Raw genomic sequence first — 24,340 nt, 5'->3', positions numbered from 1 at the left:
TTTCCTTAGGCAATGCACAGTTAACTCCCTGAGCTGCAGGGAACCGTGTGGCAGAGAGATCAATACCATTGAAGGTATGGAAGCCTCTTCCACAGGCAGTGAAGACCCATCAGAATTTAGGGACTCAATGTCCCTCCCTCATCAGGGTCTTCCCTAACAAACCCATTCCAACTTACAGGATCAGATTCTTCCAAATCAACACCACCACTTTAACAGTAGACACCTGGGAGGCTGGGAGGCTGGGAGGCTGGGAATTCAATTTGCCTTGTTATTGTATAGGGTGAGGTGCTGTGTTTGATTTTCAGCGGTCTTAGCCCTCTACCTACAGGAGGTCAACTTCCTTCAGGGCCCACAGAAACGCTCTTAGATCATTTATGCACACCTTGATCTGTTAATTTGAATCTATAAGTCCACCCTTTTCTTGTACCACTTTGTCCAGTGACATTCAGAGCAACCAGCCAAGTACATCATATTCATTATATTTCCCCCCAAAATCACAAATATCATATACATGGTTATTCAGTTTTTTGGAGTTTTTTTGCTCTTGTAAGTATAGTGATACCATGGTATTCATCATTAAATCATTCTGGAAGACACAACAAGTACAAAAAACAAGTACCAAACAAATTGTTTGGCTGAAAAGGGTAGTTACAAAGCTATGGATGTCAACAAGTTGTAGCTTGCACACTGAGTACTAAATAAATGAGTACCAGGACAAATTTTTTGTGTCAAAATTCATCAAGTACCAAAGTCAAGGAGTTTCAAAGCAGTTGAGTGCCAAGGTATGACTGTAGCTGACTGGGAGTATCCAATACAGGTATTCTTTGTATCTTTAGTGGTAGATCACTCCGTGGACTATCAGAGCTCTCCTTACTACTAGAAATTGAGTTGTTCATCTTTACATCTAATCAGGTTAGAAATCCTAGTCTTAAGACTCCAGAACTACTTAGAAAATGCATCCATAAGATTCTTTTCCTCTAAACCACTCTCGGGACCAAAATCTGTCTTAGGGTTCTACAGAAAAGCAAAATAGGACATATAAGTGAGTGTGTGTTTATAGGGTTTTCTATTAGAGGAACTGGCTCACTTGTTTATAAATGCTGAGATGTACTACAATCTGCTGTCGGCAAACTGGAGACCCAGGAAAAGACTGGAGTCTTGTGAACCAGAGGGCTGACGCTGTAAATCGCGGTCAAGGGCAGAAGACTGAGGCCCCAGCTCCAGAAGTCAGGCAGAGACCACATTCCCCTTCCTCAGCTGGTTTGTTCTATTCAGGCCTCCAGGGAATTGGCTGAAGGGATTGGGTGGTGCCACCCACACCGGGGAGGGCAGTCAGCTTTACTCAGTCACTGATTTGAATGCTAATCTCATTCAGAAACACCCTGCCAGACACTGAGCAGCATAATGTTTAACCTGGGGACCTTGTGTCCCAGCCAAGTTGACATGTATAATTAACCATCACACACACACACACACACACACACACACACACACACTCACACACACACACACCCAAAGACCTCAGAGTACTGTGCAACCTGAGCAACTGTTTCTAGAACAGTGGGAATAGAAGAAATTTCAATTGTCTTAAAAGATTCCACATTACTTATTATTTTGAAGTCTCATTGAAAAAGATGTTCATACTTGGAATCCTCTTTGTATTTATAAAGGAGGAAAATAACAGTACAATGACATATATTTTGGGCAAAATGGCAAGTTTTTAAAATGTGGCATAAATTCAATATTGTTAATACCTGATACAAGATTGCCAAAAGCGGGGTGTGGTGGCATAAGCCTCTAATTTCCACAGTCCAGAGGAGGAGGTAAGAGGATTACCATAAGTTTGAGGCCTGTCTGGGATACATAGTGAGTTCAAGACTATCCTGAATTACAGAGTGAAACCTTTTTATTTATTTATTGTTTTGCTTAAATTCTTTTATTGGTACATTTTATGTACACAATACATTTACATTTATCATTGGGTGCTTGTACCTGTACATGATGTATCTTGGTTCTTATTTTTCCCCATTACCTGTGCACCCTTCACCCCTCCACCCATTATTTTTTATTTTTAAATTTTTTTTTAGACTTGGAAGACAATGTTGTTCCTTTCTTTATTTTTTTTCTATTTTTTAAAATAAATTTTATTTTATCCCTCCCCCCTCAAGTCACCTCCTCTTCCTATGTACAAAACCTTTGTTTCCATTTTTCCTTCTATTTTCACTTTTTTTCTTGTCCCTCCCTTCCTTTCTCCCTCCCTCCTCCCTTGTTCCCCTTCCCATTGGATCATTTTCTTCCTATTTCCCAATATCTATTATACCTTTTAGTTCTTATTTCCACTTTCCGTTTCTCATACCAGAGAAACAACGCGGTATTTAAATATGTGTGTCCGATTTATTTCACTTAAGAGTATGGTAGAGTGAGACCTTTAAAAAAAATTGTCAAAGTTCTACAAAATGGAATGTAGGAAATGGAATACTTAACGACTGACTGTCAGTATTCAAACTCAGTTATTTATTAAAACAAATGACCACATTGCAATCTAAAAAAACCCTCAAAATCTAGTACACGTTTTATAACCTAAACATTGAAAAAAAATTACCATATAACTTTTTCATGGTTCTTATTAACTCCAGAGTACAATAATTTAATCGCATACTGTCAAAGATTTAGTTATAGGAGCAATTATTAATGATATTAATATCATGTGGTAGTTTACATATATAATTCCCCTTCTGCTTTACTCCAGTTAATAAATAAATAAAAACAATTTTAAATTGGTGTGATTCTTGGATAAGTTTCTTCTCATCTCTCTACTCACATTTTACTCTGCTGAACTTTGGTGTTTCAGTAACGCTTGCAGGACTATCGATTCCACATTTTCCCCACCAGAGCAAGAATGTAGAGAATGAATGGAACAGTAGATTGTGGAGGAGAGTGACTGAATCTATGATCGCTATGATTTTTGGCTCAGAGATCTAATGCAGATGGTTTTGAAAAATATAATAAATGTCTGTTCTTTTGTTTTAAATAATAGTATGAAAAAATTGAGTAAAATTGATTATTGAAATTAGTATAGTCCCTTTGGATGCCACAGTAGATTACTCTGAGGCAGAACTTTTGCAGTTTTGTTGTGAAAGATGAGTAGTTTTTGTGTATATGAAATACATGTTTTCCTTTGGGCTGAATAATTTTTAGGAAACTTCCAGAAGACATACCTTATGATTCTATACCATGACGCACACTCAACACTCCATCGTATTGCCTTATCATTTTGTACCTGAACCATGTTCCTGCCTCAGGGCCTTTGGACTTGCTATTCCCTCTGTCCAAGAGATCATTCCTTAGATGGTCATGGCCCATTACCCTCACTTAAGTCCCTGCTCAAATATCACTTCCTCAGAGCTGTCTTCCTGGATCAGCTCTTCTAAAAATAGTCACTGCTACTATCCCTTTAGTCTGCTTCTTTTTTCAGAGCATTTACCACTCTCTGACTTTATCTGCTTGCCTTGCCCAATAGATTACAAGGTCCACAAAGGTAGGGACCTATCAGTGTTGTTCACTGCTGTGTCCTCAGAATCTGGCATAAAATAATTGCTCAAGACATATTTGTTGAATTAATTAAAGGAATTCCAATTTCGGTTTAAATATTTATCTCTTTTTGCCTCCCCAACCAGACAGTAAATGCTTGGAAGGCAGCCAAAGGTTGATTATTTACCTTCTCTAAAGCAATTAGCTCCGCTATGCATGGATGATAGACATTCTACCAAGATTTGCTGAATGCCTTGAAAAATGGCCATTACAGGCAGAACTAACCAGTCAGCATTCCCTGTGGTCGTGTGAAAACACTGAAGTCTTGCCTTTTAGCCCACATTTCAGTTTACAAAGTACTTTCATATATGTTAACTCATGCAATGGGGACGCGGTTGTAAGGTGGTGCTGGGGATGGAACCCAGCGCCCCCTGTGGCCTAGGCAAGCGCTCTACCGCTAAGCCACGCCCCCGGCCCTCATTTGTTTTGACAATGGTACTTTAGTAGTTCTTAACATTTGCCTGAAGAAATGAGCCCTCAAATATAATAAATCCTAATTTCCGGAGTGTACTATTACAAATTTTGGATACTATTTTTGTCTTAGATATCAATGGCATTTAACAAATTTTTGGACATCTTCAGAAACACATTAAAAGACTGAATATAGCCGGGGATTTAGCTCAGTGGTTCTGCTGCCTGCCTCGAAAGCACAAGGTCCAGAGTTTGATCCCTGTGAACCAAAAAAAACCCCCCCAAAAACCCCAGACTGAATATATACTTGCACTTCAACATGTTTGTGTATGGAGTGAATTTTTGTAAGCATGTTTAACAAAGACTTCACAATGGGTATTTCTGGACAGTGGGACCTTGATAATGTTTTCTTGAGCTTTCCATTTTTTTTGTTTGAACCCCACCCCACCCCCCCTTTTCAACTCAGGGCCTCTTGCAATGTTAGGCAGTCATTCTACCATGAGCTGTACTCTCAGTCCTTCAAAAGAATTTTTTTTCCTGATGCTGTGGATTCAGTGTATGGCTTTCCCATTGAGCCACACCCCCAGCCCTTTTTATTTTGAGATAGTGTTTCTCTAAATTGTCCAGGCTTGGCTTGAAGTTGCCATCCTTCTGCCTCAGCCTTCCAGAGCGCTGGGATGAAAGGTGTGCACCACAAGCTTGGCTTTTCCTTTAAACTTTTGCAACAAATGGGAATTCATCCAGTGAAACCTATTTCTATAAAAAGGTTTTGTTCATGTGAACAGTATAAAAAATATTACTCATTTTCCTGGCTATGTAATTCTTTAGTACACATCAAATTTTATTTTGAGAAAAGCTTTAATACTAATTTCTAGTGCAGCAACATCAACAAATACATAAAATGAACCAACGTCCTGAAAAGTTTTTGTGTAATTTTTGGATTTATGGCCACGTTATTCTTTTAGCGAGAAAAAAAGGTAAAGCAATGCTTCATTCTTTGATAAATAGTTTTTCATCCTTTGCCAAAAATACTTTCCAGGATATTGAGCTCCTGCAACAGAAGGCCAAAATCAGGTGTCACGGACTTGCTCCGGAATTTGCACCAACTTTAAAAGGCACATATGGAATGTGCTCAGTTGCTCTTTTTTTCTCTTTCATTTAAATACTGAAAATTCTTTTCCTTGCCCCCCACCCCGATTTGAAAAATATGCAAAAAATAATCACCTTGTGGAATAACTCTGATAGTAACAATTGGTCCTCATTCCAGGTTTAAAATGTTTTGGGTTTTCTTAGTGAAGAAACTGACCTACAAGGTTTTGTAAGGCTGTTGGTACACCTCTGGGCAATCACGGTTTCTTTATACACCTTGCGTGTCTGCGCATCTGTATGTGGATATGTGTGTAATGTGGATTTTGAGTGTGTGAGCCCATGGCTCGGGGTTAGTGATTGCCCCACCGGAAGGCAGATCATGTCCAGCTGTGCAAGACAGCGTCAGTCCCTCGTCTCCGGGTGGGGAGAGGAGACTCTCGGCCCAGGCCTGAGGCTCACGCACCCCGGTCGAGGCCAGCAGGGCAGGGCGCAGCCCATCTCGCGGGCAGGCAGTCTCCGGGTATGGCTCAGCGAGGAGTGCGGTGCGTTCTCTCCCCTATCGGCTAGTGTCTCCATCCCAACCCAAAGAGCGTTTCAGGAAACCAGCTAGGGCCAGCGTCCAGGCGAGCCCAGGAGTCGGCGGGTGGGGGAATGGGCGGGGTGGGGCGGGGGAATGGGCGGGGCGGGCCGGGGCCTGGGCGGGGCGGGCCGGGGCCTGGCCGGGACGGCCCCTCCCACAGGCCCCTCTCCTGGCGGTGTCGGCGGCGACCTCGTGCGTTCTCTGCGCCTAAGCGGTCAGGAAGGGGAGATCGGCGGCGGCGGCGGCGCGCGCGACAGGGGTCCCGGAACAGAGGTACGAGGGCCCGCCGCGGTCGGCGCGGGAACAGTTGGGTCAGGCGGTTTCGGGGCCATCGCGCCGTGTCTGTGACGCACGGCGCCGTCTCGAGGTGCGGGCCGGCGGGCTGCCGGCAGCCGGCGGCGGCGGCGGCGGGGGGGCGGATCTGGGGGCGGATCTGGGGGCGGAGCCGGCGCAGGCACCGCCCCGGGGCCGGAGCAGTGAAGACGCTACGGAGCAGGCGCGTCCCGCCGCCGCCGCCGCCGCCGCCGTCGCCGCCGTAGTCGCCGCCGTAGTCGCCGCCGCCGCCGCCGCCGCCGCCGCCGCTCGCCCTTCTCGGCAGCCGCCGCCGCCGCCGCCATTTGCACGGGGACCCCGGTGACAGGGGCTCGGCGGAGGGGCGGAGGGGCGGAGGGGCGGAGGGAGGGGGGAGGGCCCGCGGAGCCCCCGAGGGCGGGAGCGACGCCGCCCGCGCCGGCCCAGCTCCCTTTGCGTCCGTGGCGGGCCCCGAGCAGCGGCGGCGGCGGCTGCGGAGGCCGAGGGCGCCCGAGGCGGCCGGAGGGGCGGGGGCAGTGGCCGCCGCCGTTTGATGGATCCGAGGATCGCCTGGTTCCAGCCAGAGCAGCTCGGACCGTCCAACAGTCTGTGGATGCAGATCTGGGAGACGACCCAGGGGCTGAGGAACCTTTACTTCAACCACCACTGTCACAGCAGCGGCGGCGGCGGCGGCGGCGGCGGCAGCGGCAGCGGCAGCGGCAGCAGCAGCAGCACGGCCTCGGGCGCGAGCGGCGGGAGCACCGGCAGCCCCGGCGGCGCAGCCCCGGCCCCGGCCCCCGCCCCAGCCCCAGCCGGTATGCTCCGCTCCGGGGAGCGCCTGCCGGTTGGCCACGCGCGGCCCTCCGAGCAGCGGGACTTCCTACCCCTGGAGACGACCAACAATAACAACAACCACCCCCAGCCAGCGGCCTGGGCCCGTCGCACCGCCTCGGGACCCCCGGCCACCCCGACCCCTTTGGCGGCCCCGGCCCCACGCTCCTCGGCCGCCGTGCCCACCGCGGAGCCAGCCGACCCGGCCTCGGGCAGCAGCAACAAGCGGAAGCGCGACAACAAGGCCAGCACCTACGGACTCAACTACAGCCTGCTGCAGCCCAGCGGAGTGCGAGCTGCGGGGGGCGGCCGGGCAGAAGGCGGCGGGGGCGTGTACAGCGGGACCCCGTGGAAGCGGAGGAACTACAACCAGGGAGTCGTGGGGTGAGTTCGTGCTGGGCCTGTGGCTTGGGGGTGGGCGAGCACCTGCCGGGCTGCTCCTTGGAGGATTGATATCCCCCCCATCCCAAGCCACCGGCACTTTCACCCAACCCTCCTCAGCCTCCGAGCCTGCTCCAGACACCCCTCAGACAGGCACACCCTCCCCTCACCTCCCTTAGTCATCCACACCTACCCCCTCTCCGTCCATACCTTCCCCGGGCTCCCTTTAACCATCCGATCATTCCTCCCATCCCTCTTAATCCAGCCTGCCCCCTTCACCCAGTCCTTCACATCGTCATCCCCATCACTCCGCGCTGGGAGATTCCTTAGCATAGACGTATCATGCATTCCCGAGAACGGTAACGGGGTAACGTATTGCGTTACTGCCTTTTGATGGTTCAGGACCTGGAGGTGCTTTCCTTGCCAAGAATAGAAACATCCAGAATGCCCCTCCCCCTCCCCCAATCCCAGACAGGGATCTAGGGAGCCCTGATAGGCATTGCCTACTTTTGATCCTTTGGCCAATCTTTTAATTCTTACTTTAAAAAATTTCATGTATTAGCCATGCTGTCTGCGGGGAGGACTGGGTGACAGCTAAGTTTAGGCCAGTGGAAGTGGTGAGCTCTTGTTCTGAGCCCTGATAGAACTTTCCAGGAGTTCATGGTCCGATCTCCGGATTCTCACTGTAAAGTGATCCTGGCAGAGGCAGCCAGTGGTTTTCATTGTAGGGGTAGCTTTATGCTAATAAGTGAATGTTGCACCACTAGTGACTTTCTGTTTAAAGTTCATGTCTTACAAAATGGAATCTTACCTGACCCCTAGTGAATTATGTACATAAGCTGGGAATGTGCCCAGCAAATTTCCCTTCTGGAGGAGCCTCTGTGCTGGGATAGGTTACTGAGTCATTTTTCTTTTGTAAAGTAAAGCTTTTGGACCAGTGTCCATGTTCGTGTGTGTGTGAGTGTGTGTGTGTGTGTGTGTGTCTGTGTCTGTATGTAGCTGGAGTATGGAAAACTGGCTTTCAAATTGCTTGTCAGTTTTTTAGCTCCTGTTTTACATTGAGGGCTAGAGTACACAAATGAAATCACCAATTTGTAATCTTGCATGAACCTTTTCCTAGCTTCATCCATTCAGATCTGCCTTGTTTGTTGTGTGTACCTTTTTGAAGGTCTGGGTAAAATGAGTTGGTGGGTTCCATCTGCTTCTAGTGGGCTGGTGTCTGCTGTATGCTACTATTACAACTCCCACCTTTTACGGAAAATGTAGTCCTATGTTTTAGAATTGCTGCTGAGGTATATGTCAAATCTGCCTTCCCTCTCCAGAGGGGGAATCCTTCAGGGTTGAGTCCTCTGTTGCTAAGCTTCAAGGGCGCTCTCCATGGTCATCACGTTTTATTAAAGGTTTGCGCTTCCATCCTGTTAGCATTTCCAAGTTGAAGTGTAAACCTATGGTTTAGCTACAAGCAAACTGATATTGAGGAGTTCTGGTAGTTTCGTTTTAGAGGAATAAGCTGCAGTTAAGTAATCACTGTCAGCTAAAACCTTGAAGTTCCCTAATTGCATTTTACTGAAACTTCTTTGCATAAGTTTCTAGAAAAGATATATTATAAATCCAAAATGTTGGCCTCCTTTTTTTTGATAGAAATTGTTCCGTCTTCTACTTGCTGTATAATATAGAAGATACTGTAAATGATTCACACGTGAACTTATGTAGAAGCAAAATGTCCTTGTTCCTGTTTCAAATATTACATTGCCCTTAAAGGGATTAGGAGAGGAATTTTCATTTCCCAGAGGAATTCCTGTTTAAAAAATGATTGTAAAAGCTGTTTTCAAACAGCTTATCACTTTATCAGACTTTCCACATTTTTTAACCTGCTCCTTTTGAGGATGTCAGCAGTTAAAAGTTTTTAAATTTTAAATTCTGAGACCTAGTTTTGAAAAATATATGAAGCAGTTCCTAAAAGCTTCTGGATATTTAATAATTCTTGTTTTGATATGTGGGTTATTATTTCTTCACTTTTAAGGAAGTTTAGATGTTTTTAATACCAGTATTTAACAATTTTGATTGCACCTCAATGTTACACTATTCTGAGATTAAATATAGTAAAAATGTTGCCAGCATTTTCTGCATGACTGATACATTTGCTAGTAGATGAACAAATTGTGATGGTTACTGACCTCTGAATTGGCTATGCAGACAGGGAGATGAAACCAAAAATACACATGAAAAGTGGATTAGAACTCTGGAAGAGCTGTATACTCTCTCGCAGCTGTTTTATGTCTTGGTCTTTTCTGTACCAGCCAAACTAGTTGAGTTATTTCCTGAGCTTTCCTTTGAGAAACAGTTCAAAATCCTGACTTCTTCCATTATCCAAGCTCTTAACTTGGAATTCTTTGTTTTGTTTTTTGGTACCAGGGATCGAACTCAGGACCTTGTACTTGCGAGGCATGCGGTGACACCACTGGGCTAAATCCCCAGCCCTTAACTTGGAATTCTTACAGTATTTGTTTTATGTTCTTAGTAGAGCAAGTTAATGTTAACTTTTCTTTTATATATGTGCTTTCTTATCCACTGGAGGATGAAAATTTCCAAGAGTAAGATGTTCAAAATTTGTCCTAAAGTCTTCATAGTCTTCTTTCAAAATGAAATTCCTCTGGGCTTACTATCTCAGCATTTGTCCCCATGTAACCACAGGCCCAGGGAGTTTATTTACTTTCCATTTTCTATTTTATTTTATTGTATTGCTTCCACTTACCCTTTTTCTTGGGCTTCATTTCCCTCTAGGGCTGGCTATGCTGTAGGATACGATTGCCTGCTTCTGCTTGCCCATGAGAACAGGCCATAAGCTGTTTTCAAAGATTTGATTGTTGATCACTGTGGAGAAAGAAGGGATGGCAAAGAATTGAAAGCACAGGGAACTTAGAGATATTCAGAATCCTTAGACCTGAGCCCTGGTGTCCAGAAACTTCTTGTGGAAGGTGTTTGGGGCTTGTCTGAGTTCATGAGGATAGGTTTGTATTGGCTACAGTGCAAAATCTGTAGGCAGTTTGTCAAAGTGTGGGTAACTTGCTCACGGCTGTGCTTTGGAGGATGGATTTGGTCAAGTGGACTTTAAGAAGACCCCATTGGGAAACCTAAGTGTTTGTTTCAGTGGTACTAGGAATATAGTCCAGGACCTTGCACATGCTAGGTAACCCCTCGACCACTGAGCTACATTCCCAGTCCCAAGAAATTTAAGTATAATTTCTTCCTGTTCATGCCTTTTCTTGTTCTCTTTTCCCTTCTTTCCTTCTCCCTTCCTCCCTTTGTTTTTCCATGGTCCTGGGGATTGAACCAAAGACTGTGTCCCCAGTCCTTTTATTTTTTGAGAAAAAGGTCTTGCTAAGTAAGTCCTTGAACTTGTGATCCTCCTGCCTCAGTCTCCCAGAATGCTAGGATTACAGGCATAAGTTACAGGCATGTGTCAGCATGCCCAGCTAAGGAATAATTTCTTGAATAAGATGGTAGGAAAGGGGTGGAAGGAAGAAAGAATGTGAGAGGTATTATAGAATAAAGATGGAGAGGATCCCAGCTCCTTCAGGGGATTTAACTTGAGTAATTGGGGAAATGTTTGTGTTACTGAAAATAAGGGCTAGAAGGACTGATGGTTTGGGGCAGAAGCTAGGATGATGATTAGGTGGCAATGTCTAGCAGGGAGCTGAGATTTTGGGGCTAAGATACAGTGCTCTTTGCTGCAGTGGGGGAGCATCGTCTCATACTGCCGTAAGCTGGTGCTCATTGCTCACTATATCACAGTAAACCCAAAGCACTGATGGTTTTTTTCAGCCCTGGCATTATGGGTAATTTTCACATAATGTCATTAGTGGGATTGGTGTTGCTGCTGGGTTCAAAGCAATCATGCAGATGAACACAGGTTGAGTAGTAAGGAAGTTAGAGACATTATTCTTTCCTCTTTAGGCTAAGTTTAATTTCTGTGCATTTGCAAATGTGGTCCACACTAATTCTTTAGTAAACTGGGACTTTCAGGTTATTGAATTTTATGATTTGGGTACTGAAATATGTTTTTTAAGAAGACAGTAAGGGCTGAGGATTTAGCTCAGTGGCACCATGCCTGCCTCACAAGTGCAAGGTTGAATCCCTGGTACCAGGGAAAAAAAAAAAAGACATTATAAGGGTCAGGGATGTAGCTCAGTGGCTCTGCACCTGCTTGGCAAGTGTGAGGTCCTGAGTTTGATTCCCAGTACTGGGGGGAAAGGAAAGGAAGACATAAAGCCCAGCCTGGAACACGTAGCAAGACTCTGTCTCAAAAACAAAAAAAGAAAAGGAAATTATAGTGTATATTCTAAACAAACAATATAATTTGTCTTCAAGAATCTGCCCAAATCTGGCATACTGTTTTCAACTAAGTAACTTTCCATGCCACAACTTCTATCTTCTGTTCAATATCTGTGACCAGGGAATACAGTCACCTTCATTGAGCTACCAGTATGGTATGTGGACTTCATTAAGTTTTCACTTGTTGAAAAGCAAAAGGAAACAGTGGTTGGGGTTCTTTAGAATTGACTCAGTGTTCACTCAGAAGATTTAGTACATTAAAGAAAGACGAGATCAGAAAAGGATACTAGAAAGGTCTAAGGCAGGGAGGATGTGTGTATATTAGAACAGTTTTTGCTGTAATATGCTTAAGGACCCTATATCTCAACTCCTTTCATGAAAGTGCTGCCAATAAATCCTACTTTTAAAAATCTGAAGGTCCATGAGAAGAGACTTTAAGGGCTTCCATGCTGATATTGGCCAGGTTGTGTATGGTTGTCTCGTTTGTTGGTTCTCAGATAACCTGTATAACACAGAAATAGTGTAGACAATGGCAGTGAATGGTTATAGACATTCTCATGCCTACTGAAGCTGAGAAAAATTAAAGGCACTTTTTCTGTGGGAAGCAGAAAAGCAGGCTGATGGATAATTCCACACAGCTTTCTATTCTCTGTTCTTTTGAGTCTGTTAGAGTAACATTTACTGGAGGAAACTATTTCAGGATCACACCCACCACACTAGAAGACTATTAATCATGCACGCGCATACACACACACCCGCACGCACGCACGCACACACACGCACAGTATTCTTGATGGGGCTGTAGGCCAGAGAAGAGGCTGTTTTGAAGAATTAGGGTCCAGTTGCCAGCAGCTGATCTTTGGTCTTTTCTACAGAGCTGACTGGACAGCTCGGAGCTTCCTGAAGTCTTTACAGCTGCTAGTAGAATCTTTCCACCTTAGAATTTTTGGTAGAGACTCAGCTGCTGTAGAACACCATAAAAGCTTCAAATTTGCTTTACTGTTTTTAAGATTACACATAATTTTTTATAAGTGATTATATAATGAAGTTGAATATAGCCTTGAGATAGACTTTTCTTTTTTTTTTTGCACTGGGGATTGAACTCGGGACCTTGTGCTTGCGAGGCAGGCGGCGGAACCACTGAGCTAAATCCCCAGCTCTGACTTTTCATTAATTTGCATTCACACAGCTGGTGGTAACATTTTATATCATATGATATTATTTGATGTAAAAAATTTTTGTATGCTAAGAACTTTAGGCCATGTGGAAATTTAAGTTAAAGATTTTAGGAGAAGCCAGGCATGGTGGCGCAGGCCTATAATCCCAGCACTCAGGAGGCTGAGGAAAGAGTATTGCTGCAAGTTTGAGGCCAGCCTGGGCTACATAGTGAGTGAGTTCAAGGCCAGCAGGGGCTACATAGTGAGACCCTGTCTAAAACAAAATAAATAAAACCATAAAAAAATGACAACAAAAAAGATTTTAGGAATAAATTGAATGTGAAGCCATTTATGTTGTACATTACTACCCTATTCACTTGAATAATTTTAAGTCTCAGAAAACTTTTACCATATGCACTTGTAGTGTCTGGTAACCAAGCTTGAGGATTTTAGCTCTTGTCATACCTCAGTGATGGCTAACCTTTTAGAGCTTTCAATGATACAAATGGCCCTCTGTGGCACACATGCCATAGGTTTGCCACCACTGTCATACCTTCTTCTAAAATAGTTGTATGAATTTGGTGCAGAAAACTTTGGTTTCAAATTAGTTGATATAATAAAACTGCTCAATAGCCTTTATTACTGTGTTTCAGATGGTGTGCCATTCTTTATAATTAACCTCTTCATACGCAAGGCTATTTAATTATTTTACTTAATTTTTCATTTTAACATTTTAAAATGACTCATAAAAGAAAGTTATTACATTTTAAAATGGCTCATAGAAAGTTATAAAAACTAGTACAGAGATCTCATATTTCCTTTATCCAGTTTCACCTAGTGGTAACATGTCATATAACTGTAGTTCAATTTCAGTATCAGAAGCAAGAAATTGACATTGGTGCAGTACATAGCCTTTTGTAGATTTCACCAGTTTTGCATGTACTTAGTTGTGAGTGAGTGTGTGTGTGTGTGTACGTACTGTGTTTGGTTCATGTAACCACAACCACAGTCAATCAAGATACAGAACTCAGTTGGGTTTGCTCTCATTGTCGCTTTGTAGGTTTGTTTCCAGGTAAGGAAGACAAGAACAAAAAAAGATACCAGCTAGTCCATCATATCCTCACAGATCCTTCATGCTGTTCCTTAGTCACACTCACCTTTCTTATCCCTAATTCCGAGGAACCAGTAATCTGTTCTCCATCCCTGTAAATTTGCCATTTTGAGGCTGTTAAGTAAATAGAATCATAGAATGTAACTTTGGCTTTTTTCTCTCACTGTAATTCCTTGGAGAGACATCTCCGAATTGTTGTAGGTACCAATAGTTCATTACTTTTTGTTGTTGAGTAGTATTCCATGATATATATCAACCATACTTTGTTTAACCATCCTGTTGAGGAACATTCCAGAAGGGAGGTTTCCAGCTTTTTACTATTACAAATAAAGCTGCTGTAAACATTCATGTATACATTTTTATGTGAACATAAGTTTTCATTTTGGGGGGCTAACTGCCCAAAAGCACCATATGGTAAATACATGTTTAGTGTTAAAGAAACTGCTAAACCATTTTCTAGAGTGGCAGTATCATGTTACATTCCATGTAGTGTGTGAGAGATCCAAACTCTGCATCCTTGCCAACATTTGGTGTTGGCACTATTTTAGTTCAGTTCTTCTCATATGTGTAGTGATAGCTCATTGTGTATTCATCATACTAACTTTCTCATAAATGACCTCACCAGGTTGTGTATGTGGTCCAAGGGATTGGAGCCAGGGCTTCACACCTGCTAGGAAAGCTCTACATTTGAGCTCCATCCCTAGCACTCTACCTAATTTCAATCTGGTTTTAGTTTTAAAATCTATTGGCAGTAATAAGACTTTTGCAGTTAAAAATCCCTGAGTAAAACTGACTTAACAGACCATAATTGGCTGGGGAAATAGGGTGCTTGTTTAGTATGTGCAAAGCCCTAAGACCTCAGTTCATAGATTTTACTTTGGCTTTACTCTTAGTAGTATCATTTCAACTTTGACTTGAAAGTAGGGCTTTTTAGTGTGTTTTGTTTTGTTTTGTTTTCCTCTTGTAATAGGGTTCTCCATATCTCCCAGGCTGGTCTTCAATTCCTGGGTTCAAGCGAGCCTATTGTTTCAATATCCTAAGTTGCTGGAACTACAGGTGCATGCCACACTCTAGGCTCAGTATTTCTTTTACATGTTGAACGTAAAGTAGATTTTAGCCTCAATCTCCAAAAACATATTAAAGTACAATTGCTGAGTTGATTTCAAAATTTGAGAGTCCTCTCCGTATTAATAGTACTTCACTTTCTGTTGGCTCAGCTGTAAAATACAAGTAAACCTTGTGGTTAGTTATGGTTTGTTGGTGGTGCTGGTAAAAGATTTTTCAGTATTCTTATATCTGAATAATACTTTCAGACTGTGTAAAGTAAGTAATTTATCTTTAACTCTATCCTAGAATAAACTCATCTGAAGCCCAGACTGGCCCAGGAATTGGGTCTTGGTGTCTCATTTTTCCCTTATTAGCCCTGGGTAGTCATTGTTTTGCTTCTGTCAAAATAACATAACTGTTAATCTATTATAAATTTCTGTCAAAGCAAGAATAAGAGTCCATTAGGATTGTGAGTATGGTGTTTTAAAAGTTAATTTCTAGTAATTTGGAGTTTTTTTGGTTTTTTTTTGGTACCAGGGATTGAACTTGGGTCCTTGTGCTTGCGCAGCAGGCGACGAAACCACTGAGCTAAATCCCTGGCCCAATTTGGAATTAATAAGGATTTAGTGATGAGGTTTGAAATTTCATTGTTTATTCCTTGAAATTATTTGCCCTTTATCTTCTTGTTTGTATGAAATATCTATACCACAGACCCTTAAGAATACTTATTCATTTTAAAAATAAATATATATTGTATGTGTTACTAATAAATGCTAAAAATCTAGAAAATATAGGTAAACCAAAGGAAGAAAAATAATCCTGACAATATACTACTAGGATAAAACTACTGTCAGCATTTTGGTGTAAATATTTTTTAGGCTTTTGAATGTAGGTATATCCTTTTTCCTTTGTATCAAGATGGGACTCCTGCTGAGGATATAATTTTTTTTCCTTATGGTACTGGGGATTGAACCCAGGGCTTTGTACATGCTAAGCAAGTGCTCTACCACTAAGCTACCTCCCCAGCCAAAGATGGAGTTCTTAATAGGGAAAGCAGGCCCAGAGTAAGAAAGGAAATACAGCCAGCTGGCTTTGGTAATGAGTTGTTGTTTCCAAGGGAGGAGAAGCAATGTGGGCTACAGGAAGCCAAAATGGGCTTGGGGGTGACTAGTGTGTGTGTGTGTGTGTGTGTGTGTGTGTGTGTGTGTGTGTGTGTGTCTAAAAGTAAGTTAATTCTTCCTGTAGTGAGTTCTTAGCTTTTGGTCAGTGATAGGGAATGTCAAGGCAGCCCTTTGATGCAAGGCATACCTGGCCTTTGCTTTCAGTCTGAGGTGACTGCAGGAAACCAGGACAAACCTATGACCTGTGTGTGAGCCTCTGTTCAGGAGACAAAGTTCACACAGCCTTACCTCAGTAATCAGGAGGATTGTGGTTATTTTTGCTTTGAAATTAAGCTTGGATTATATTTCTTCATCCGTGCTAATGTTCTTAAATCTAGATTGAATCAGTCTTGCCTTCAGGCTAAGGTAACCCATAGAGCCTCAAAAAACGATCTTGTACAGGGAATAAATTGGCAAGTGATTTCCACCCCCCCCATCAAATATTTATTTTAAAGGTCACTATTTACTTGCAAAAGCTGTGTGGCAAGCATGGTAGCAGCTGCAAAAGGGAAAGGCACTGTGGCCTTTATAAAGCTAGAAATCTGAGATGATGCTCAGAACCAAGCCTTTAGGTTAGAGTCTGGCTTCAGCTTACTTTGGAGTTTGTGGTAACCCCTTCTGGGGAGGTCAGTAGACAAGACCTCTCTGAGACCTTGGCAAGATGAGCAAAGCCATGGACTTTCCTCTTCTAGAGAAGCTCTTCCTATACTTTTTTCTCCCCAAGATGTTTCTATTTTAATAGTTTGCTGCTGCTGTTTGGTTTTTTGAGGCAAGGTCTCGGTGTGTAGTTCTGGCTGCCCTCAAACTCACTATGTAGCCCAGGCTGGTCTTGAACTTGTGATCCTCCTGCTTCAGCCTCCCTAGTGCTGGATTACAGGCATGTGCCACCATGCTGGCTTAATTTTTTTAAAAAACAATTTTATGTTTATGGAAAAAGTAAGCAGAAAGTTTAGTTTTTGTATGCCTCGTACTCCCAGTTTTCCCTATTATTAACACCTTGAGGTAGGATGGTACCTTTGTTAAATGTCCATGAGTATGTGAGTCAAATACTGATGTTACTGTTAACTGAACTTGAAAGTTTACATTAGGATTCACTCTTGGTTTTACAGATTCTGTGAGTTTTGGCAAATGTGTAATGGTGTGTATCCACTATATAGTATACAAATAGTTTCACTGCCCTAAAACTCCCCTACTAATTTCTCTCCCTCTCATCCTAACCCCTGGCAACCACCGACCCTTTTGCTGTCTCTAGTTTTGCCTTTTCCAGGATGTCATATAGTTGGAATCATACAGTATATAACGTTTTCAGATTGGTGTCTTTCATTTAGCAGCATGTGTCTAAGACTCCTCTGTATTTTCCTAGCTTAACAGCTCATTTTTATTTAGTCCTGAGTAATATACACTATTGTATGAATGTACCAGTTTGCCTGTTCACTCACCTGCTTAAGGTGAGCACCTTGGTTGCTTCCAGGGTTTGGCAGTTACTCATAAAACTGCTATAACATCTATATACAGATATCAAGGAGCATGATTGTTGAACTGTATGTTAAGAGTCTGCTTAGTTTTGTAAGAAACTGCCAAAGAGTCTTCCAAAGTGGCCATACCATTTTGCTTTCTCACCAGTAGAAAATGACCTTCTCAAGCATTTGGTGTTGTCAGTTTTGGCTTTTTCCTGTTCTAACACATGTGTCATGTATGGTTCTGATTTGTACCTCTGAAATGACTTAGAGCATCTCCCATGGTTTCAGTGTCCTGTAAGTTCCTGTGTTGGAAACTTTATCTCCAGTGCAACAGTTTTGGGAAAACAGACTTTTGAATAGTGGTCAGGTCAGGAGGGCTCTGCCATCATGAATGGATTGATGTTGCTATGTTATCTTGAGACTCTGATATACAAGCAGATTTGGGCCCCCCTCTTGCTCTCTTCACGTACTCTCTTCCTGCATGATGCCTTCTGTCATGTTTTGATGGAGCAAGAAGGCTTTCAGCAAATGAAGCCTCTTGCTCTGGGACTTCCCAGCTTCCAGAACTGTGAGCCAAATAAATTTTGATTGTTTGTAGCTTATCCAGCCTGATATTCTGTTAGTCACACAGAATATGGACTAAGATGGCATGTTGTCATATGCTTTTTGCTGTGTATATTTTATTTATTTATTTATTTATTTATTTATTTTTGTACTGGGGATCGAACTCAGGACCTTGCGCTTGTGAGGCAAGCGGTGGCACCACTGATCTAAATCCTTGGCCCCGTGTATACATTTTATTTGGTAAAGTGTCTATTCTGATGTTTTTCCCATAAGTTTTTTTTTCGGGGGGGGCGGTTAGTTTTTGAATTTAAAGAGTTTGTTGCATATTTTGGATACTGTTCTTTTATCATTTACGAATTTTGTAAATATTTTCTCACAATCTGTGAGCTACTTACTCTTTTGTAGAGCAGAAGTTTTAAATTTTAGTTCAGTCTAATTTATTTCCTCTGTAGATGTCCTTTTGGTATTACATATAAACTGTCAGCATCAAACCCAGTGTCACCTAGATTTTTTCTCATATTATTGTTTAAGAAATTTTTTAAAATTAAATTTTATTTTATTTTATTTTATCCCATTCCCTCCCTCAAGTCCCCTCCCTCCCTATGTACAAAAGCTTTGTTTCCATTTTTCACTTTTTTTCTTGTCCCTTCCTTCCTTTTTCCCTCCCTCCTCCCTTGTTCCCCTTCCCATTTGAACACTTTCTTCCCATTTCCCAACATTCATTATACATTTCTGTCCTTATTTCCACTTCCAGTTTCTCACACCAGAGAAACAGTGCAGTATTTAAACATGTGTGTCCAATTTATTTCACTTAAGAGTATGGTCTCAAGGTCCATCCATTTAGCTATTCTGACGCTCATCCTTCTTTATGGCAGAGTAGTACTCCATTGTCTTAAAAAACCACATCTTCTTTATCCACTCATAAGTTGAAGGACAATTGGCCTGTTCAAAGATTACATATTACAAACTTGCTGCTATATAAACATGGGTGTGCATATATCACTGTGGTATGATGCTTTTAATTCTTTCGGGAAGATACCAAGAAGAGGTATAGCTGGATCAAATGGAACCTCTAGTTTTAGCTTTGGGACGTCTCCACACTGATTTCCACAGTGGTTGCACCAGTCTACACTCAGCAGTGGGGAAGGGTTCCTTTTCCCCCACAGTCCCCCCAGCATTTATTGGTTGATTTCTTGATAGCAGCCATTCTTTCTGGATTGAGATGGAATCTCAGCATTGTTTTAATTTGCATTCATGAATGACCAGTGATGCTGAACATTTTTTCATATATTTATTTGTCATTTCTAATTCTTCATCTGTGAAGTGTCTTTTCATTTCAGATGCCCATTTTTGCATTAGGTCTTTAAATTTGAGGGGTATGATTTTTTTTTTTTTTAGTTCTTTATATATTCCAGATAACAGTCCTTTATCTTAATAGCTGGTAAAAAAATTTTTCCCACTCTGTCTCTTCACTCTGTTGGTGATTTCTCTTGCTGTACAAAAGCTTTTTAATAAGATGAGGTCCCAGTTGTTGATTCTTTGTAGTATTTCCCGTGCAGTCTGGGTTTTGTTCATGAAGTCTTTGCCTACTCCTATGTCCTCAAGTGTTCTACCTATTTTCTTTTCCAGCAGATTTAGGGTTTCTTTTAATATTTAGATCTTTGATCCGTTTCAATTTTAGGTTAGTGCATGGTGAAAGATATGGGTCTAGTTTCAATCTTTGACATGTGGAAAGCCAGTTGTTCCAGCACCATTATTAAAGAAGCTATCTTTCTGCCAGTGAAGGTATTTGGCTCCTTTGTCAAAGATAATGTAGTTGAGTATGTCTGGAGTTGTTTTTGTATCCTCTAATCTGTTCCATTGATCCTCAGGTTTTTATCACCATAGCTTTGTAGTATAATTCAAAGTCAGGGATTGTGATGCTCGCTGCTTTGCCTCTGTTGTCCAGAATTGCCTTTGCTATTCTAGGTCTCTTCTGGTTCCAAATGAACTTTAGGATTTTTTTTAAAATTCTGTGATTATATGCTGTTGGGATTTTGATTGGAATTGCATTGAATCTATATAACAGTTTTGGAAGTGTGGCCATTTTCACTATATTGATTCTTCCTATCCAAGAACAAGGGATATCTTTCCATTTTCTGATATCCTCTTTGATCTCATTTTTCAGAGTATTGTAGTTTTCAATATAGAGGTCTTTTACTTCCTTCATCAGATTGATTCCTAGATATTTCATTTTTGTGGATGCTATTGTGAAAGAGACTGTTTCTCTAATTTCTCTCTCCATGATTCTGTTATTTGTGTACAGGAAGGCTATTGATTTTTGAGTGTTGACTTTGTATTGAGCTATGCCACTGAATTTGGTTATCAAATCTGAGTCTTTGAGTCTTCTGTGTAGAGTATATCATCCACAAATAATGATAATTTAACTTCTTCCTTTTCTATCCTTATTGCTTTCGTTTCTTTCTCTTGTCTAATTGCTCTGTAGTGTTTCCAGAACTATATTGAACAAGAGTGGTGACAGTGGACATCCTTATCTTGTTCCTGATTTTAGAGTGGAAACTTTCAGTTTTTGTCCATTTAGTATGATGTTGGCTGTTGCTTAGTCATAGATGGCTTTTATCAGAGTGAGATGAAGACCATCTGTTTCAATTTTCGGTAGGGTTTTTATCATGAATGGGCATTGGACCTTGTCACACGTTTTTTCTGCATCTATTGAGAGGATCATATAGTTTTTGTTTTTGGCTCTGTTAATATAGTGTATTACATTTATTGATTTGTGTATGTTGAACCATCCCTGCATTCCTGGGATGAATCCACCTTGGTCATGGTGTATAACCTTCTTGATGATTTGCTGCATTGTTTGCCAGTATCTTAATTGAGGATTTTTGCATCTGTGTTCATTAGGGAGATTGGCGTGTAATTCTCCTTTTGGTTGGCTCCTTCTCTGGTTTTGAAATCAGGGTAATGCTTGCTTCTAGGAATGAATTTGGGAGTATTGCTTCCCTTTCAATTTCATTGATGAGTTTGAGGAGTAGCAGCATTAGATTTTCTTTAAATTTCTTATAGAATTCAGCAGTGAATCCATCAGGACCAGGGCTTTTGTTGGTAGTTTTAAAATTACATATTCAATTTCATTGGCTGATATTGGTTTATTTATTTTTGTTTTTGTTTTTGGTACCGGGGATTGAACTCGGGTCCTTGTGCTTGCGCAGCAGGCAGCGAAACCACTGAGCTAAATCCCTGGCCCTGGTTTATTTATTTTTATAAATTTTATTTTATCTCATACCCCCTTTAAGTCCCCTCCCCTCCCTATCTACAAAAGCATTACCATTTTTTTTCCTTCTATTTTCACTTTTTTTCTTATCACTTCCTTCGTCTTGGTTTATTTAGAATTTCTATATCTTCTTGATTCGGTTTTGGTAATTCATATGCATCTAGGAATCTGTCTGTTTTTTCTGTATTTTCCATCTTATGAGAATACAGGTTCTCAAAGTAGGTATTGATGATCTTCTGGATCTCTGCACGATCTGTTGTGATTTTACCCTTTTCATCCCTAATTGCATGAATTTGGGTCTTTTCTTTCTTTTTTCTGATAAGGTTGGCTGAGGGTTTGTCAATTTTATTTAATCTTTCAGAGAGCCAACTCTTTGATTCACTGATTCTTTATATTGTTTTCTTAGTCTCCATTGCATTAATTTCTGCTCTGATTTTTATAATTTCTTCCCTGGTATGAGCTTTAGGCTTGACTTACTCTTCTTCTAGAAGCTTAAGGTTCAACATTAAGTTATTTGAGCCTGCTCTGTTTTCCTGGGAATTCACCACTATAAATTTCCCTCATAATGCAGCTTTCATTGTATCCAATAAGTTCCAGTATGTTGTATTGTTATTATTGTTTAATTGTAGAAATTCTCTGATTTCTTGGTTTTTTGGTTTTTTTTTTTTGTACTGGGGATCAAACTTGGGACCTTGCACTTGCGAGGCAGATGGCAGAACCACTGAGCTAAATCCCCCGCTCTGATTTCTTCTTTAATTTTATTTGTGACCCATTGGTTGTTCAGGAGGGTGTTATTTAATTTCCATGTGTTTATGAAGTTCTTATGGTTTCTTTTGTTGTCGATTTCCAATTTCATTCCACTGTGGTCTCCTAATATGCATGGGATAATTTCATTTCCTTTGCATTTAAGCAGGTTCTTTGAGCTAATATATGGTCTGTTTTGGAGAAAGTCCCATGTGGAGCTGAGAAGAGTGTGTATTCTGATGTTGTAGGGTGGAGCAGTCTGTAGACATCTGCTAAATCCATTTGTTCAAGTTTGGTTCAATTCTAATATTTCAATGTTGATTTTTTGCCTAGTTGATCTGTATTTGTGACAGGGGGGTACTGAGGTGCCCCATTACAACTGTAATGATTTTTCATGTTTAGTATTTGTTTGGTATTGTTAGGTCCACTGCTATTTGGTGCATATATATTTATGATTGTTATCTCTTCCTCTTGGATTGTTTCCTTTACCAGGATATAGTGACCTTCTTTGTCTTTCTTAATCAGTCTTGGCTTGAAATACACTTTTTCTACAAATAGAGTAGCTACCCCTGCTTTTTTCCATTTTCCTGTTGCATGGAATATTGTTTTCCATCCCTTGACTCTCAGTCTGTGAATGTCTTTGAATTAAATGTGTTTCTTGTATGCCACATATTGTTGGATCTTGCTTCTTCATCAATTTTGCCAGTCTGTTTCTTTTGATTGGTGAATTGAGACCATTAACATTGATAGTTATAACTGATATGTATTGTCTTATTTCTGTCATCTTATTTTCCTGCTGTTGGCTTCTTTCTTTCCTTTTCTGTTTAATTTCTTACCTTGCCTGGTTGATTCATTCTGTTGGGGTTCATGCAGTTGTAATCCTTCTTGTCTCTTTTTAGAATATCCTTCAGAATACTTTGGAGTGCTGGTTTGATGGTCATGAATTTCTTCAGGTGTTCTTTGTCATGGAAGTATCTTATTTCTCCATCAATTTTGAAGGATAATTTTGCAGGGTGCATCAGTCTGGGTTGGAGGTTGTTTTCCTTTGGGGCTTGAAATATTTCACTCCAAGCTCTCCTTGACTTGAGAGTTTGTGTTGAGAAGTCTGCTGTGATTCTGACGGGTTTTCCTTTATAGGTGATTTGTTTCTTTTCTCTAACAGATTTAATATTCTGTCCTTGTGTTGAATTTCTGGAATCTTCAGTATTATATGCTTTACAGAAGATTTTTTTTGATCATGGCTAATTGGAGTCCTCTATGCCTCACTTATCTGTATGTCAAATTCGTTTTCCCTGTTTGGGAAGTTTTCTGCCATTACTTCTGAGAATAGGTTTTTTATATCATTTGCACTATCTGCCGCTTTTTCATTGACTCCAGTCAATCTTATGTTATTCTTCTTTGCATCATCTAGCAGTTGCTGGATTGCTTTCTCATGGTCCCTTGCTATTTTTAAGAAATCTTTCTTTTCCTGATCACTAACCGCAATCCTGTCTTCTATATCTGATATTCTGTCCTCACATTGGCTCATTGTGCTTCATATACTTTCAATGGAGTTTTTAATCTCCTGAATATCTGTTTGAATTTGTTTCATGGATTCCATTTCTTTCCTATGCTGGGCATTCATAGTTTCCATCATTTTCCTGAGCTCCTCTATTTTTTTTTTATCTATATCTTTCATTCTGGTCACTATCTGTAGTTATCTGGGAAATTGTTTCTGCTTTAATTTTTTCTAGAGCCTTGTTCATCTTTGTTACCTCTGCTGTTACCATGTTAGAGACCAGGTTGGTGGCTTTTGGATTATTCCACTTCGTTGCCCCTGGGGTTTGCCTTTGGTGAGCTGAAAGTCTGTGGGGGTTGCATTTTGTTTGTCTTCTCATTTTCTTTTATTTTTTTAAGTTTGATTACTGAGTTGACACTGGAAATTGCTTATGGCGGTAGCTTTATTGCCAGTATTCAGAACTCTTAGGAAATGACTGCTTCTCAGAAGCGTCTTCCAGGTGTAGCTAGCTTTTGGGTTTTGAGTCTGTTGCAGGATCCTACCTCTTCAGTTTATTGGAGATGAGAAGTTTCTGCTTACTTGGCCCAGCTGCCAGTTCTTTGACACTGGCCTTTAGTTGTTTTTTGTTTGTTTGTTTTGATTTGTTTTTTTAAGACCCTTAGGCAATCTCAGTCTTAGTATACCAGGAGGAACAACTGATTAACACAATTATGTCATCTTGGCTAAAGTAGTACAATCAACAATAACAATAATATCAAATACAGGCTGGGGATTTAGCTCAATGGTTCCATCGCCTGCCTCGCAAGTGTAAGGACC

General features: G+C 41.3%; 1 protein-coding gene across 3 annotated transcripts in view; it reads left to right on the top strand.

Moving 5' to 3' along the window:
• Nucleotides 1-6,390: 6,390 nt before the first annotated feature.
• Tent4b (terminal nucleotidyltransferase 4B) overlaps nt 6,391-24,340 on the top strand; it is a 76,528-nt gene continuing 58,578 nt past the window's right edge. For 2 of the 3 annotated variants that reach the window (XM_021260942.2, XM_013073354.3), the window contains exon 1: nt 6,391-7,177. In XM_021260942.2, coding sequence (XP_021116601.2) covers nt 6,516-7,177 — 662 coding nt within the window. In that variant the 5' untranslated portion in view covers nt 6,391-6,515. The remainder of the gene's footprint in view (nt 7,178-24,340) is intronic. The other variant, XM_004847953.4, reaches the window with a different exon arrangement.

The sequence above is a fragment of the Heterocephalus glaber genome, unplaced genomic scaffold (genome assembly GCF_053883595.1).
Source record: "Heterocephalus glaber isolate CG9 unplaced genomic scaffold, H.glaber_assembly_v1.0 deba00000071, whole genome shotgun sequence".
Classification (NCBI taxonomy): domain Eukaryota; kingdom Metazoa; phylum Chordata; class Mammalia; order Rodentia; family Bathyergidae; genus Heterocephalus; species Heterocephalus glaber.
The sequence above is the reverse complement of the archived record's forward strand: the minus strand, read 5'-3'. Positions and strand labels throughout refer to the sequence as shown.